A 16,169-nucleotide genomic window follows, 5' to 3' on the forward strand; every position below is an offset into this window, starting at 1 on the left:
CCCGTGCTGATCAGAGCTCCACGCTGGGCAAACAGGAAATGTAATTCAAAAGTTCGCGGGGCTTTTCCTGTCTACCTGGCCAAGGCATTGGAGTTCAGATTGCTGTCCAGAGCAGTCACAGTGGTGCACTGTGGGATACCGCCCGGAGGCCAATTCCGTCGATTTGTGGCCACACTAGCCCTAATCCGATATGGTAATACCAATTTTAGCAGTACTCCTCTCGTTGGGAAGGAGTACAGAAACCGATATAAAGGGCCTTGTAGTGTGGATGGGTGTGGCATTAAATCGGTTTAACGCTGCTAAAATCGGTTTAAACGCATAGTGTAGACCAGGCCTCATTCTTTTGTGTTTGGTTCTTTCTCCCTTACCTCTCCTTGGTGCTGAAGAGATGTTTTAAAATGCATTGCTTGCTGAGGGCAGGCAAAGTGCCAAGTCTCGTCTATGTGAAAGCAGTGAAGCTCACGTTCCTCCTGATTTCCCCATTGAATGCACTTCCACAACTGTGTGCCAGTCCTGAAAAAAGCTGTCCCCAGCACTCGTGACTCCCTCTTTTTGTGGGTGGCTTCCTTATTCATAAGGGGCACAGCTGTCTTAAAAGGTCTTCTTGACTGATGGCTGGGTTCCAAGTAAGAGTCCCAAGCTCATGAAAACTTGGGAAATTAAGACCGTGACCTTGATCCATTATTAAATGGGCTGCAGTACAGAAACCAGAACTCCAGGGTGATGTGTTCTCTTCCATCACTGCTGCTTACTAGGTGCACTGTTGGAGTCTATGCTAGTTGGAGTCTTGTATGTTTATTCCCACGCACAGGGCATTGCAGCAATCCAACCTGGAGGTCACAAAGCCATAGATAACCATGACCAGGATTGCAAATGTCCAAAGAGGGCACGGTTGAAAGAAAGTATTTCTGGAAGTCACTCTTATTTGGGTAGCTACATTCAGTGAATTAACCAGCATTGAAGAGCTGTGCATTGTCTTGATCTGTGGCCTAATTCTGCAATGACTGGTGGTGATACAGGGCGAGCTATTTCTTCAAAATGTCTCCCCTTCTCAAAAAGATCACCTCTGTCTAGCCCAGAGAAAGGGAAGCTTTATTCTAGCAGAAAGGAAAGATTCCTGAATCTGCACTACAGCTACCTCTAATGGAGCTGCACTCACTGGGAATTGCAGGTATGAAAAATCTTAACATGCAACAGATTTATTGTGGTAAGATGAGAATCTAAAGAGAAACCTCCCCCTAGACCCTGGGAGATGTAGTGCCTAGAAGAGGTACACACACAGCCCTGTAGAAGATAGAACAGCTATCACAGAGTGTAGGAGTTCTCACTAATCCTAGGAGTTCACTACCATCGACAGGCAAAGTACTGTACGTTTTGCAGTGCTGTTTATATACTACTCTTTTTTAATTCCTGCACATGTAAGGAAGGCACATGTTTAAGAATGGTGCTTACAAAATTCCTTTTATACAGCCCCTTCTTCTAGAGCTTTCCCACTGACTCAACTTTTAAAGAAAGTTAGAACATTTCATACCCTCAATAAGGTTCAAACCCTGCCTTCTCCCCACTAAGATAACCTTATATCTGAAAAAGAGAAGCTGATTCATAAATAAATTTACAAGAGAAACATATGGAAGCAGCCTTTATTTGTAGTCAGCTACATGAAAACAATGTCTTACACTTCTATTCTTGCTCCTTTGATAGCTTACAATTTCTGCACACACAAACCCAGCATTGTAACAAATCATGAGCAATATGAAGTTTACTAACCTCCACCCAAACACACTTAATATAATTTGTATGCAGCTCTTGTTTTTAGCTTCCTGAGAACCTCTACAAGAGAGGATACCATTGAAGCTCACAGTTTTAACTATTAAGGTGATCAACGGAAATAGTGCATATGCTTGTGGTGCAATTTCAAAACCTCAGCTCACGCTGGACTTGTACCAAACAAAAATGTTTTGTATTTTAAAAAAAATGCTCTAATAGAGAAAAAATCTCTTCCATAAGAGTATTTTTCTTTTTTTACAGGAGCATTGATTAAACAAGGTTAAGAACACAGTTTTTCAAACAGAACCATCTTTTTTTACAAAGGAAAAGCAACTTCTTAAATCCCCACCGCTTTCCAGTCAAGGGCATAGATAGTATTTATACCACAATGCGCTATCACACAATTGGACCACATCAGAATCTAAATGAAGCTCATTAGTTTAAATTTACAAGAAACACCTTTAACTGAAACACTCACTATGATATATATATTCCCTGGAACATCTCATACATGACATTTTTGTTAACTTTATGTACAGTGTTTTACTGTAGTACTAAAACCACACACACAAAAATTCTGTAGCCACATCAAAACTAGTTTAGTTTTCTTAACAGGGACAGCAGGCCTGAAGTCTGGATAAGAAAAGCACCAATAAGCAGAACAATGCATATTGATATCATTACATCACAGAGTAAACAAATTAGCAGACTATGTGCTGGCAAAAACATCCTCAAAATCCATGTTGTAACCTTTTAAGATCATCGTCATAATAGGAGCAAAAGAACTGAGACTCTTGAAAAACAACTGTGTACATGTCTTAAAATTCCTGTTGATTAAAAAACACAGGGCAAATGTATTTGGAACATGGTACTTCTATGTGAAAAGCTGGTGCCCATGGAGCACAAAAGTTCTATTATGTTGACATTATTTTTCTGTGAATAGAGAGAAAGACAGACAACTTGGAGCTCAAAGAGAATACAAGAAACAGAATGCTATGCTGGCCTATAAAGAAAAAAGTTAATGAGGCAGGAAGAGAAATAAAAATAAGCAAATAAACAAAAATTAGGAAAGAGATGGAAATGCTGAAGATTGTTGGACTCTATGAATCACTAAAGGCTCCTTTAAATGCAAATATTCTATGATTAAAAGAGATATGCGGGAAAATGGAAAAGAAAATAGCTGGACAACATTTAAGTGATTTATACCTTATTCTTCTTACATTTGATTGTATTTTTAATGGAAGGAGCGCTGTTAGTCTGGAAAGGGGAAGGTGGTAATAGCACTGGAGTCAGCCTGCTGCCCATTGCTAGACAAGTAACTACGTTCACGTGGAAGATATCTTTAAAATGTAGAAGGCACTGTCGCTGATACTTTTTCTTTGTGTCAAGCCCTCTTTTAGATATAAAAGGTCTATTGCGCAGTTAAATTAGGAGAGAGAGTCTTCAAAATGCTAGGTCATTTATAGTAAGGTGTGTCCTGCCGTTGACACACAGATTTATTCGTATTTGGAAAACTACACCTTTTAAAACAGAAAAAAAAAAAACATGAAAAGAATATGGAAAGGAGGGCTGTGCAACACAATGTTTTAATTAATGTTGAGTTAACCATGAGGCATAGAAATGACTGTTTCCATTAGGCTACATCAAAGCTGATGATGATTTTTACCTCATGGACATAAGAAATGACTGCATTCGCAGCAAACTATTGCCGCCTTGCTTGAAACACACGGGTAAGTGTGTCTCTATGGTTCAGTCCTCTTAAATTTCTCTGTCTCCAAATCCCAGCACTCTCTCAATGCCAAAAGTTCAGACTGACACACACAGAGAAACAAATACAATAGCTGTTTAAATGGAAGGCAGCTAGACTAGCCAGGGACACATTTTAACATAGCTTTCCTCAGAAAGAACAGCAGTCACTTCACTCCCCATCTCTGAATGGCAGTCAATCCTATAGCAGCTGTATCTACTCCTTGCAACAGCAATGTAAACTAGTGCATTTCAACCACACCATGCAGCCTCTGAAAACAGAACTGTGAAATCTACAAAGCAATCCAGCCCTATGCTCAGTTTCACTGCACCAAGCTGCTGCTCCAAATAGTCTGACTCCACAGTATTCACGTCATTCAGTTTTTATGTGTGTCCCAAGTATTTTTCGAAGGAATGGAGGTTTTTTTCTGGTGGAATAGTATGCTGGCTGGTCTCAGAACATTCTCACACAACCCTCACCAATTGTCCAAGTCCAAAGAATTATTAAGGTTACAGGATGCATTACCTTTACTCAAAGAGCCAGTCAGCAGCCCCTTTTGTGAGGATGTGCTTGGAAATCAATGCATTTATATAGCAAACATTTTTGCAATATCTGAACAGAGCTGGGAATCAGACTGTCAACTTTATGTCTGGGTTTATAAAAGTGCTAAAGGGGCAAGCAGGGGAAATACGTTTCCACTGATGCATATTTCTGGTATTATACTCTTAACTTCCTAAAACTTACTACTATTATTACAGATAGTCACTTCATTTGCCTGTTAATTTCAGTACACCCTTTACCATGGCCCCAATACCATCGAAGATGTGATGTAATTCCGTTTCACACATAAACGCTGGGGTAGTAACCATCTTGTTGTTCACGTCTACATGAGCTTCGTGGAAGAGAGTTAAGGAAACCACAGCCAACCTAGTATTAGAAGATGCTGTCTGTAGAATGAACCACCACCACCTACATCTTCAAAAAATATCTTCCCCAACCCCCAAGGAATGTAAAAGTGGTCATCGTTGTAGCCTCGGAATGGAGATGTTCTACTTATTTTGTCAGAAATACCAGTACTGCATCAATGGGGAAAAGAGCACTAAAGATTACATGAAAAGATAGGAAACTCCTTGCTTAGACGTTAATGCTTCAGGGTAAAGATGTCTTGGTCACTGCTTTAGACTTTTGGAAAAAGGAAGAAATGAATTTCAAACAAAACTGACTAGTTATGAGGTCCTTTCCCATGGATAGATTGTACTTGTAGGCCATTATGTATAGCACTTCTGACTTAACTGCGGTACTGGCTGTGCTAGAGGAATTTTCAGGCAACAACTGAGCGCCATGTGTAAGGATTCAGTCACACTATTAATCTGATAAATCAATGAGAATAATGTTGCCTAGTCCACATGTATCATACTACAGTACAGTCCTACCAGACTATCAACAGTTAAGCATCGACTCTGTATATTTTTGCAACTGTGCTGATTTATACATTAAGAATAGCAGTGTCCCTCAACATGTGGTCACTGATTATTAATTGGAAAGGATATAGTTACTTCTTTTACATAGTGTTTTCCTCCCAGTGCTTTAATGGCTCCTGCAGTTCCGGCATAAGGCCATTTCCCACCTTCCTCTTCTTCATGTCCCACAGTAACTTCAGCACCAGAGAGTACTTTTGCAGCCAACACTGGTGAAATGCAGCACAGGCTACAAGAAAAATAGAAAACGTTGCTCCAATGAGATTACTAATTAAAAGGATTAATTATAATTATGAAGATTCAAATGCATATGTATTTAAAGATCATAATGTAAAACATGAAAAGGTAATTTCTTTCAAACATTATCAGGCTTTTCCTGGCAAGGAAAGTAAACATTTTCTTAGCTGGACTTCTCTTTCTTCTTACCATCTTGAAAGAAGAATTTTTTTTTTTAAATTAACCAGTAATAAATGCAAGGCTGAATACATTTTTTCTAGCTCAAAGACTAACATCCTCCAACTTATCTAGAATTTGCTTTATCTCTGCTTTCATATAAATTATCAACTACACAACAGTACTTTTAATTGCTCCTCTAAATGTACCATACCCAATGCACCTAGAATGTACATACCCAATGGGTTTTCCAGCTTTGTGGAACTCCTTCAGGACACGTTCAACCTCTCCATTCACTTTGCAATCCTTCCCATCCACAGCAAAGGTGGAACTGCCACAACAAGAGGCTTTCATTAACACCTCAGTATAATGCTATGACTTTATATGTACACACTAAGAGCAGCTCTCAATGGACGTCAAAAATGGAAAGTGGACATGAACTCTTCACTGCATCAAGTAACAAATTATAAACCACAAATCTTCGTTTTAACTAAGTACTAAGTGTTACCAAATCAGCCTTCTAACATTTTGCAGAAACAGTACAGCAAAGCTAACAGATTTTCAGATCATTACCAGAACAGAAAAATAATTTCTTATGACAACATATCAAGGAACATCCTAGAAGAAGCCATTTCATAGAATCACAGAACCACAGGGTTAGAAGGGACCACAAGGGTCATCTAGTCTAACCCTCTGCCAAGATGCAGGATTTGTTGCGGCTAAACCATCCAGGACAGATGGTTAAAAAAAATACACTCAAATTTCTCAAAAGAATCAGAGGACAAGACGACTAATTGGTCACAAGACACATGGGGGTTTCACTAGGCTAATCCATGAACTTTTTGAAGGGAAATTAATTAGTGATTAGTTTAATATTATCCCAATACTTTCTATAGACTCAGGCAGAAAGAGAAAGATACTGGAGATGATCTAAAATTAAAAGTTTTATAATCTTCACGTCCCTCCATCATGCCCCAAAAACCACCACCACAGAGAAAGGAAAGGTTGTTTTTTTGTTTTTTTTTAAATGTGGTGTTTAAGCACTAGAACTGCTGTTTAGTTTGGGAGGGAAATTTTTCAGTGTGGAATTTGCAGATTACAAAATGCCAGTCTAACAATAAGAATAATCACGTAGGGAAACCCCCGCCCACCCATCCATGTGCAGCACTGAAAATGTTATCCTATGGGAATCCCCAAACAATTTGAAAGAAGTCTTCCTTAGCTCCAGTGGCTCTCAACCTTTTCCAACTACTGTACCTCTTTCAGGAGTCCAATTTGTCTTGTGTACCCTCAAGTTTCTCCTCACTTAAAAACTACTTGCTTACAAAATCAGTCATAAAAATACAAAAATGTCACAGCACACTACTACTGAAAAATTGCTTACTTTCTCCTTTTTAACATATAATTATAACTAGGGCTGTCAAGTGATTAAAAATTAATTGGGATTAATCGCACTGTTAACAATAGAATACTATTTATTTAAATATTTTTGGAAGTTTTCTACATTTTCAAATATATTGATTTCAGTTACAACACAGAGTACAAAGTGTACAGTGCTCACTTTATATGAGTATTTTTAATTACAAATATTTGCACTGTACAAATAAAATATTAACAATTCAACTAATACCTGTACTGTAGTTCAAGCTCTTTATCATGAAAGTTGAACTTACAAATGTAGAATTATGTACAAAAGCCCTTGCATTCAAAAATAAAACAATGTAAAATTTTAGACCCTGCAAGTCCACTCAGTCCTACTTCCTGTTCAGCCAATCATTCAGACAAATAAGTTTGTTTAAATTTGCAGGAGATAATGCTGCCGGCTTCTTGTTTACATCACCTGCAAGTGAGGACAGGCATTCACATGGCACTGTTGTAGCTGGCGTCACAAGATATTTACATGCCAGATGTGCTAAAGATTCATAAATCCCTTCGTGCTTCAACCACCATTCCAGAGGATGTGTGTCCATGCTGATGATGATTTCTGCTCGATAACAATCCAAAGCAGTGCGGACCGATGCATGTTCATTTTCATTATCTGAGTCAGATGCCATCAGCAGAAGATTGATTTTCTTCTTTGGTGGTTTGGGTTCTGTAGTTTCCGCATCGGAGTGTTTCTCTTTTAAGACTTCTGAAAGCATGTTCCACACCTCGTCCCTCTCAGATCTTGGAAGGCACTTCAGATTCTTAAACCTTGGGTCAAGTGCTATAGCTATCTTTAGAAATCTCACATTGGTATCTTCTTTGTGTTCTGTAAAATCTGCATTGAAAGTGTCCTTAACGTGAACAACATGTGCTGAGTCATCATCTGAGACTGCTATAACATGAAATATATGGCAGAATGTGGGTAAAACAGAGCAGGGGACAATTTTCTCCCAAGGAGTTCAGTTACAAATGTAATTAATGCATTATTTTTTTAACAAGCTTCATTAGCATGGAAGAATGTCCTCTGGAAAGGTGGCCAAAGCATGAAGGGGTATAAGAATGTTTAGCATATCTGTCACATAAATACCTTGCAATGGCAGCTACAAAAGTGCCATGCAAATGCCTGTTCTCACTTTCTGGTGACATTGTAAATCAGGAGAGGGCAGAATTATCTCCTGTAAATGTAAAGAAACTTATTTGTCTTAGCATCTGGCTGAACAAGTAGGAGGACTGAGTGGAGTTGTAGGCTCTAAAGTTTTACATTGTTTTGTTTTTGAGTGCAGTTATGTAACAAAAAAAATCTACATTTGTAAATTGCACTTTCACAACAAAGAGATAGCACTACAGTACTTGTATGAGGTGAACTGAAAAATATTATTTCTTTTGTTTATCATTTTCACAGTGTAAATATTTGTAATAAAAATAATATATAATTTGATTTCAATGATGACACAGAATACAATATATATGAAAATGTAGATAAACATCCAAAATATTTAATACATTTCAATTGGTATTCTATTTAACAGTGTGATTAAAACCGCGATTAATCGCGATTAATTTTTTTTAATTGAGATTAACTCAAAAAAATTAATCGCGTGAGTTATCTGCAATTAATCGACAGCACTAATTATAACATAAATCAACTGGAATATAAACATTGTACTTTCATTTCAGTGTACAGTATATAGTGCAGTATAAATAAGTCATTGTCTGTATGAAATTTTAGTTTGTACCAACTTCGCTAGTGCTTTTTATGTAGCCTGCTGTAAAACTAGGCAAATTTCTAGATTAGTTGATGTGCCCCTGGAAGACCTCTGTATGCCCCTGGCTGAGAAGCATTGAGGTAGACTATGTAAACTAACATATTTTGTAAAAAGGCCACTGTTTCCTATTATTACTGTCTGAATTATGCATAAAGGATTTCTGTATCACTTTACTTAGTTTGGCACTCACAGGTTTTTAGCAGCTCCGAATCCACCAGGGAATATCACAGCATCATAGTCCTTTGTACTAAGTTTAGCCAGGTCTGTGATTTTACCACGAGCAATCCTTGATGATTCCACTAAAACATTTCTTGAAGAACAACAAATAAAGCAATAAGAGTAATGAAGCCAGTGCATGCACAAGTGTGGTAAAACTATGTAAGAGAAGAGTGTTATTTTTGAAGAGCCGAAAATAATGACCCTGAATAACTAGAGCTACAGCTGCTTCTGAAATAGAACTGGAATATACAGTACCCATGAGCAAGAAGTGGGATAAGGTTTTAGGTGGCAGCCAAAAGACAAAGAATCTAAGTTTTTCTCACATACAAAATATTAGTTGGCATAATGTTAAACACTTTGGGAAAATTGCTACTAGTAAATATTTAGCATAGGGCATAACTTCTGCAGCACATCCCTGTGGCACAAGCTCAAGAAGCAGCAGTCATCTTCTGCAAATTAACTGTAGCTCTTACCTTGATTCAGCCTCAGCTGGTTGCCCTTTGCTGTGGTCAATAACGTGCATCTGAGGAATATCTGGGGCATACATCTGAACTTCAGCTCCCCCACGACTCAGGTGAACCAAAATGCTATAAAATAGGTACAAATATGATGAAAGCCTTAGAAGAGAGGGAATCTTAAGGAGCCAATTAGAGCAGGTTTTTATCTGGTTCTGAGTCCTACCAGAAATAGATTACGTTTTGGAAAACAGCACTGACAAAGTAGCATACAAAATGACCGCAAAGTGTCAGTTTTTAGAGACTGTATAGGATAATGGTCCCCAAACTGTGGGGTGCGCCTCCCTAAGGGGGTGCAGAACATCATTCAGGGGGGTGCATGCAGCAGGGCCTGGGCCAATGCCCACGGGGAGTGGGAAGGAGCACTATCTAGCCCAGCTCCTCTACCATTCCCAGTTCTGCCCCCAGCTCCGCCTTCAGCACACGTGTTCCTCTGCTGAGCCAACTGTGCAGTAATGGGGGGGGGGGTGCAGTGGGGAGGAGAGAGGTACAGACAGATTCCATTACTGGTAAGGGGAGGGGCAAGACAGGAAAAGCTTGGGCAGCACTCTATAGGGCATTTATTATATCCTGTCAAGGGGGGAAGTGAAGTGGAAAACTAGATGAGCTGCAGATGGTACTTAAACCCCTTTGATTGCTGCGTTATTTACTCTTGTTAGAGAAACCAGTACAGTCTTCCTTCAGAACTGTAAGAAGAGTCCAAAAGTCTCACAAAAGTACATTAAGATCAATGTCCCATTATCTGGTGTACAGTATGATAGGTCAAATTCAGTCTGAACATTAACAATCCTGGCACTAGAACTTGGCCCAGAAAGGTGATTAGGAAATAAGTGAAGTCTGTGGTCATGTTTCCTGAGCTGGAAATGCTAGAGCAGCAGCTTGCTCTTGGGAGAGGATTGTCTACCAATAGCTCATTGCTCTGGCATAGCATGTGGTGGTGATGGAGTCTGCCCACTTCTCATCGGGAAGCATGCAATATGAGAACTTAAGGAGAACCATAAAGCTGAGACAAAGTGGTAGATTTTCATGGTGTATGGAAAGAACGAACTCTGGAAGAAAACCACACACCATCAAGGCTCTTCCAGGGGAGTACCGACAACCCTGGGAAACTGGAAATTAATTAATTAGAATAAAATGCTCTAATCATGTGAAGAATACATTTCTGGACTCTGCAATAAGGCAAAGCTGCTTACGCTGAGGCCTCATGGATTTCCGTACCATCAAACACACCACATCCAGACAAGACCTGCAAAGAGAAAATCAGCACAATATTTCAGACAAAATATGTATTTTAGGGGTCTTGCACAAGCATTTGGGGATAAAGCAATTGCAGCTGCAATCTTATCAAACAAAACCGATAGTGGTCTCAGTACTGATGGGTTACACGAGAACTGGGATGTCCTATTTATAGTAGCTTGTTCTGATTCAGGCAAATGGCTCAGCAGTTACTACTGAGTTGAAAAGCAAAAAAGTATTTTGCATTTTTCTCAGACTTGAAAAACTGACACAGTTTTAAAATGTGATGGTAGTCACAAAAGTGGCTAAAAATAATATTATGAGCTCTCATGCTCCTAAGATATGTAAGGAGGGTGATCTTACATATAATGGACTATATTCAGACCTTGATGCATACGTAAACTTTTCATTAAAACAGAAGGGAGTTAAAAGGCGCGCCTCAAAAGTCAGAATTTATGACACTCTATTTTACCTGTTACATGACTCTTATTCTTAGGATCCATATCAGAGATTAATGGCTAAGTCATTTTTTAAAATCTAAGTATACTAAATAGCTCAACTGAATTTCCCTTATTAGCCATGTTAGCTAAGTGTGTCCTCCCATGTCTGAATCTATCCTAGCTATTACTGAAGAACAATGGAACTGAAGGAGATTAGAGAAAATAATGTTCCCCAATTTCTGCAGTTTGCTTACTTTGTGCATTTGACACACTGGGTATATAGTCAGTTTTCCCTGTTTGTGTGGGTCTTTCAGACAGCAACAAAAAAAGAGAGAGAGATTTTTAAAATAGGGCAATTGTGACTGTAAAGACACAAAAAATTCCAAGAGCCTTTGTAGTTCCTGAAACTATTTTAAATTCATGCTTTAAACAGTGACTAGGTTTCCAATTGGCAGTGTCCCTTTAAGAACTCAACTTTCTTAACCCAAGCTCTCCCCTCATTTTTAATCAGCTTAGTGGGTGCTTTATCAGTTATCCACTGCATGCATATTTTATATATATATTTAAAACTGCTTGTTATTTAAGATGCTCTGTACAATTTACTTCTTTAGATTTTATTTTTACAACCTGTCCAGTTTCCTCTTTCCCAGTTTCTTTTGTAATTTTAATGCCCTCTGGTTCCCTTTTATGCGGTTCTGTATTTCCCCACACCAGCACACTGCTTTTGGTTGCTCGCTTAGCATTTAAGGTATTATTGGAATGCATTTTGCCCATAACTTTCCCAACTGTACCTTAAATACTTACTACTGTTGATTTTCCCATTTGGGACTGAATTCCAGCCTATTTTAATTCCCAGTTCCTTCGTACTCTGCTTTTCTGATTATTATTTCTGCTACAGACATCATTTCAACCCTGTTAATATTTAGGTAGCTAGCTCCTAGATGTTCTCCAATTTTAACCTTATTTATCATGGATTCCTTGCAACTATTAAGTACCAAATAGCTTTTGACATTATTCACTTCATTAGAGTCTTTACCACCTCCACTAATTTATCTTTCCTTAGGCCCTATGCAAATTAGACTGCAGGAGTGAACCCAATGTACAGTTTGGTCTGAAGTGTGTGTACAAAAAGTCAAACTATGTCATAGACCAGATTAAATAAAATAAAGTTTCAGCTCAGGCAGCGAGTACTGTAAAGTGACATACATACATACATATACATATATATATATATATATACATATATATATACATATATATATATATATATATATATATATATATATATATATATATATATATATATATATATATATATATATATAAACAAACTAACTGTTGATATCAGTTTAACACCCACACATCCTCTCTCAGGAGACTCTCTTCTACTTGTCTCTAAACTCTGTCAAGTCAAGTGCAAAAGTATAATTAGGCAGGCCAGGAAAGACTTTGAAGAACAACCAGCTAAAGACACAAAAACAAACAGCCAACATTTTTTGCTGTACATCAGACACAGGAAGCCTGACAAAAGTTAGTAGGGCCACTGGACAATCGAGGTGCTAAAGGAGCACTCTAGGAATACAAGGCTGTTGCAGAGAAGCTAAATTAATTCTCTGCATCCGTCTTCACTGCAGAAGATGTGGGGGATCTCCAAACCCATCCATTCTTTTCAGGTGATAAATCTCAGAAAGTTGCCCAAACTGAGATGTCAATACAGGAGATTTTGGAACAAATTGATTAAACAAACAGTAATAAGTCACTGGGAGCAGATGGTAGTCAACCAAGAGTTCTGTAGAAACTCAGATATGAAATTGCACAACTACTAACTGCGGTATGTAATCTATAGCTTCAATCTGTAAAAGATGATTGGAAGTAGCTAATGTAATGCTCATTTTTTAAAAAGGCTTCAGAGGTCATCCTGACAATTAGAGGCTGATAAACCTAACTTCAGTACCAGGCAAATTGCTTGAAACTACAATAAAGAACAGAATTATCAGACACATGGATAAACACAATATGCTGGGGAAGCGTCTTTGGTGATGCATGACTTCTTTTTACAAATCTCTTAGAATTCTTTGAGGGTGTCAACAAGCACATGGACAAAAGAGATCCAATCAATATGGTGAGTAAACTTTCAGAAAGCCTTTGACAAGGTCATCACCAACGGCTCTTAAGCAAATAAGCAGTCATGGGATAAGAGGGAAGGCCATCTCATGGCTAAAAGATAGAAAACAAAGCGTAGAAATAAATGGTTGGTTTTCACAATGGAGAGGGAACTAGAAGGGACTCCCAGAATCTGTTCTGTGACCAGTGCAGTTTGATATATTCATAAATGATCTAAGAAAAGGGCAGTGAACAGTGCAGTGGCAAAATGTGGCGATGATACAAAATGACCTATTTTGGCCCAAGATTCTTGGGTAAATTCAAAGCTGACTGCAAAGATTGCAAAGGATCTGGCAAAACTGGGCAAACAGGCAACAAAATGGCAGATGAAATTCAGTGTTGAAAAGTGCAATGTAACACATACTGGGGAAAATAATCACAACTATAGGTACAGAACAATGGGATTTAAACTAGCTGTTACCACTCAAGAAAGAGATCTTAGATTCATCATAGCTAGTTCTCTTAAAATTTTCACTCAATGTGCAGCGGCAGTTAAATAAGCTAACAATGTTAGATATCACTAGGAAAGGGGTAGATAAAAACAGAAAATATCATATAGCCACTATGTAAATCCATGGTAGGCTCACACCCTGAATACTGCATGCAATTATGGTAACACAATCTCAAAAGAGATGTATTAGAATTGGAGAAGGTGCAGAGAAGGGCAACAAAGATGACTACGGGTATGCAACACCTTCCATATGAGGAGAGATTAAAAAGAGTGGAATTGTTCATTTTAGAAAAGAGATGACTAATGAGAGAGATGATAGAGGCCTATAAAATGAATGGTGTGGAAAAAGTGAATAGAAAAGTATTACTTACTCCTTCCCATAATACAAGAACTAGGGACCCAATTAAATTTATAGGAAGCAGGTTTAAAAACAAACACAAGGAAGCTCTTTTTAACACAACAAACATTGCCCAGGATGCTGTGAAGGCTAAAAGTATAACTGAATTAAAAAAAGAATTAGATCTATTCGTGGAGGATAGGTCCATCAACGGCTACTAGCCAACATGGTCAGGGACGCAACCCCATGCTCTTGAGGCCCCTAAACTTCCAACTACCAGAAGCTGGGACTGGATGATGGGATGGAGCACTTAAAATTGCCCAGTTCTGTTCATTCCCTCTGACCCACCTGGCATTAGCCCAGGCCAGAAGACAGGTTGCTGGGCTAGATGGACCACTGGTCTGCCCCAGTATGGCCATTATTACATTCTTAAGCATTATTCCCCCTGTTAATACAGCAGTACCTGGAGTGGGTATCCTAACAGGGGAGAGGCAGAACACTTCAGCCCCAGGACTGTGCTTGGTGGATGGCCAGTTTCCTTCAACTAGCAATGCCCTTTCCGCTGCCTTAAACATCAAATAATCTCTGCTAATCTCAAAGATTCCAGCTGGGTCACCAGCTGCAGAGCAAGATCAAAGGAGGCAACTAAACCCGCCACAGCCCAGGCCAGGCAGGGGACACAGGTACAGAAGCAGGCAGAGACTTTCACCTTGGGGCTGTAACCCGCCCGGGGCGCGGGGGGAGGGGGTCTGCGCAGCTCCCTGGAGCTCCCCACGTGGAAAACGCCTCCCCCAGCATGGGCTGCGCTCCCCAGCCCGCAGCCCAGGGCTGCCTGTTTGCAACCGGCGCTGAGCCCTGCTACGGGGCTGACCCCCCGGCCGGGCCTTACTCACCACGGCCACCCGGGCCCCGCGCAGGCGGCGGGCGGAGCCGTGGAGGGAGGCGAGCCCGCTGGGGGCCGCCCGCAGCAGACGCGCCGCCAGCATGGCCGGGCTCCGGGGAGGCGCGGGCTGGACTCGCGGCAGGGGCCCGGGCGCCTGACCGCTGCAGCAGCGAGCCCCAGGCCGGGCCTTGCAGCCCCACAGCGCCGGCTAGAGGCGGGAGGTCCCTGCCCGCTGCTGCGGTACCGGCTGCCGGGCTTCGGCCTCCGCCTGCTCCGTGGTGGGCGCCGCGCAGCCCCCTGGGCCAGCCGGGGGCCCCCACAGCCCCTCCTCCCTCGCCCGCCACCGTCCTCTCCTCAGCCGGCCCCGCGCTTGGTGTCTGCGCTGGGGCCCAGCCGGCAGCCTTCCTACCAACTCCAGTACTGCCGGCTCACCCCGGGCGGGGAGCAGCGTGTGCCACAGGCACTGAGTTTGCAGGATCAGACCCCAGAGACCATTCACTGTCCAGACCTGCCTTTGCAAAAAGTGCTGTTATTAATTTAGTGAGTTTTAATAATTATTCACATTGAAACTTGGTGCTAACCACTAGTCCCTTAAAAAGTGCCCACAACCAAGGCAGTTTCATGGGTTTTATTATTAAGCTCAAATTGGTGTTGCCAGGTTTCATAGTTGCTGTTTTCCTTAAAGCCCCGGCTCCTGAAATCATGTACTTACAGAACCTCAGCTTTTTGTTTGGTTTCTTAAAACAGGTTTCTTGCCCTCTTGGTTGCAGAGAAAAGCTTGAAAACATTAGCTGAATGTTCCCACATTGTTCAAAGATTAGAAGACAAATAAAACCCCTAAGATAGATTCTTTTTTAAATCTCACAATTTTTGTACACTCAGGGTTTGGTAAAATTGTTAGTTCATTATTACAGGTAAAATAAACCCAGGTATTGCAAGCTGGCTGGTAGGGTAAATGTGGTACATGATGTGCAGCAAGAGGCAAAGATCGCACAGACCAGAGATGTTGGGCCAAATATGTTCAACAGCCTCCTCCTCTCAGCCCCTCATGCAGAGGCTCAGGACCTCTTGTATGAAACATTCTTTTTCACCTCTGAAACCACGAGAATGTCTGTACATTTTTGGGAAAGTCCCTTAAAAATATTTTGTTTCTTATGCAAAGAGAGGAAACTCCACTGGGATGCTGCCAAAACCCCTGCAGCTCTTTTTCTCAATTCCTGCTCCTTGAAGTCCAACCTACTGGCTTAAAAATAATACTTTTCCATAACACTTCTCATCAGGAGTTTCAAAGCACTTTAAATACCAGATCAGGAGAGGAAAATGGGAAGAAAAAACAAACTTGCACCAGT

At 40.3% G+C, this 16,169-nt stretch overlaps 1 protein-coding gene across 1 annotated transcript; it reads right to left on the reverse strand.

Annotated features, from left to right (window-relative positions):
* Nucleotides 1-1,624: 1,624 nt before the first annotated feature.
* On the reverse strand, nucleotides 1,625-14,793 carry GATD3A (glutamine amidotransferase like class 1 domain containing 3A). The gene is made up of 7 exons (XM_030576671.1): nucleotides 14,647-14,793; nucleotides 10,504-10,556; nucleotides 9,269-9,382; nucleotides 8,767-8,886; nucleotides 5,624-5,716; nucleotides 5,065-5,221; nucleotides 1,625-4,410 (listed from the first exon to the last, which is right to left on the reverse strand). The coding sequence occupies exons 3-7, from the start codon at nucleotides 9,340-9,342 to the stop codon at nucleotides 4,282-4,284; spliced, it is 573 nt and encodes a 190-aa protein (XP_030432531.1). The 5' UTR covers nucleotides 9,343-9,382; nucleotides 10,504-10,556; nucleotides 14,647-14,793; the 3' UTR covers nucleotides 1,625-4,281.
* Nucleotides 14,794-16,169: the final 1,376 nt, after the last annotated feature.

This window comes from Gopherus evgoodei, chromosome 1 (genome assembly GCF_007399415.2).
Source record: "Gopherus evgoodei ecotype Sinaloan lineage chromosome 1, rGopEvg1_v1.p, whole genome shotgun sequence".
Classification (NCBI taxonomy): domain Eukaryota; kingdom Metazoa; phylum Chordata; order Testudines; family Testudinidae; genus Gopherus; species Gopherus evgoodei.

What these genes read in the sequence shown, in the direction of transcription:
- GATD3A (XM_030576671.1), bottom strand. Translation starts at nt 9,342, where the DNA reads ATGTATGCCCCAGATATTCCTCAGATGCACGTTATTGACCACAGCAAA. An exon ending in CCAGCTGAGGCTGAATCAAG is followed by an intron (nt 8,887 to 9,268) that starts GTAAGAGCTACA and finishes TTGTTCTTCAAG; the next exon opens with AAATGTTTTAGTGGAATCAT. An exon ending in TTCGGAGCTGCTAAAAACCT is followed by an intron (nt 5,717 to 8,766) that starts GTGAGTGCCAAA and finishes TTGTTGTGGCAG; the next exon opens with TTCCACCTTTGCTGTGGATG.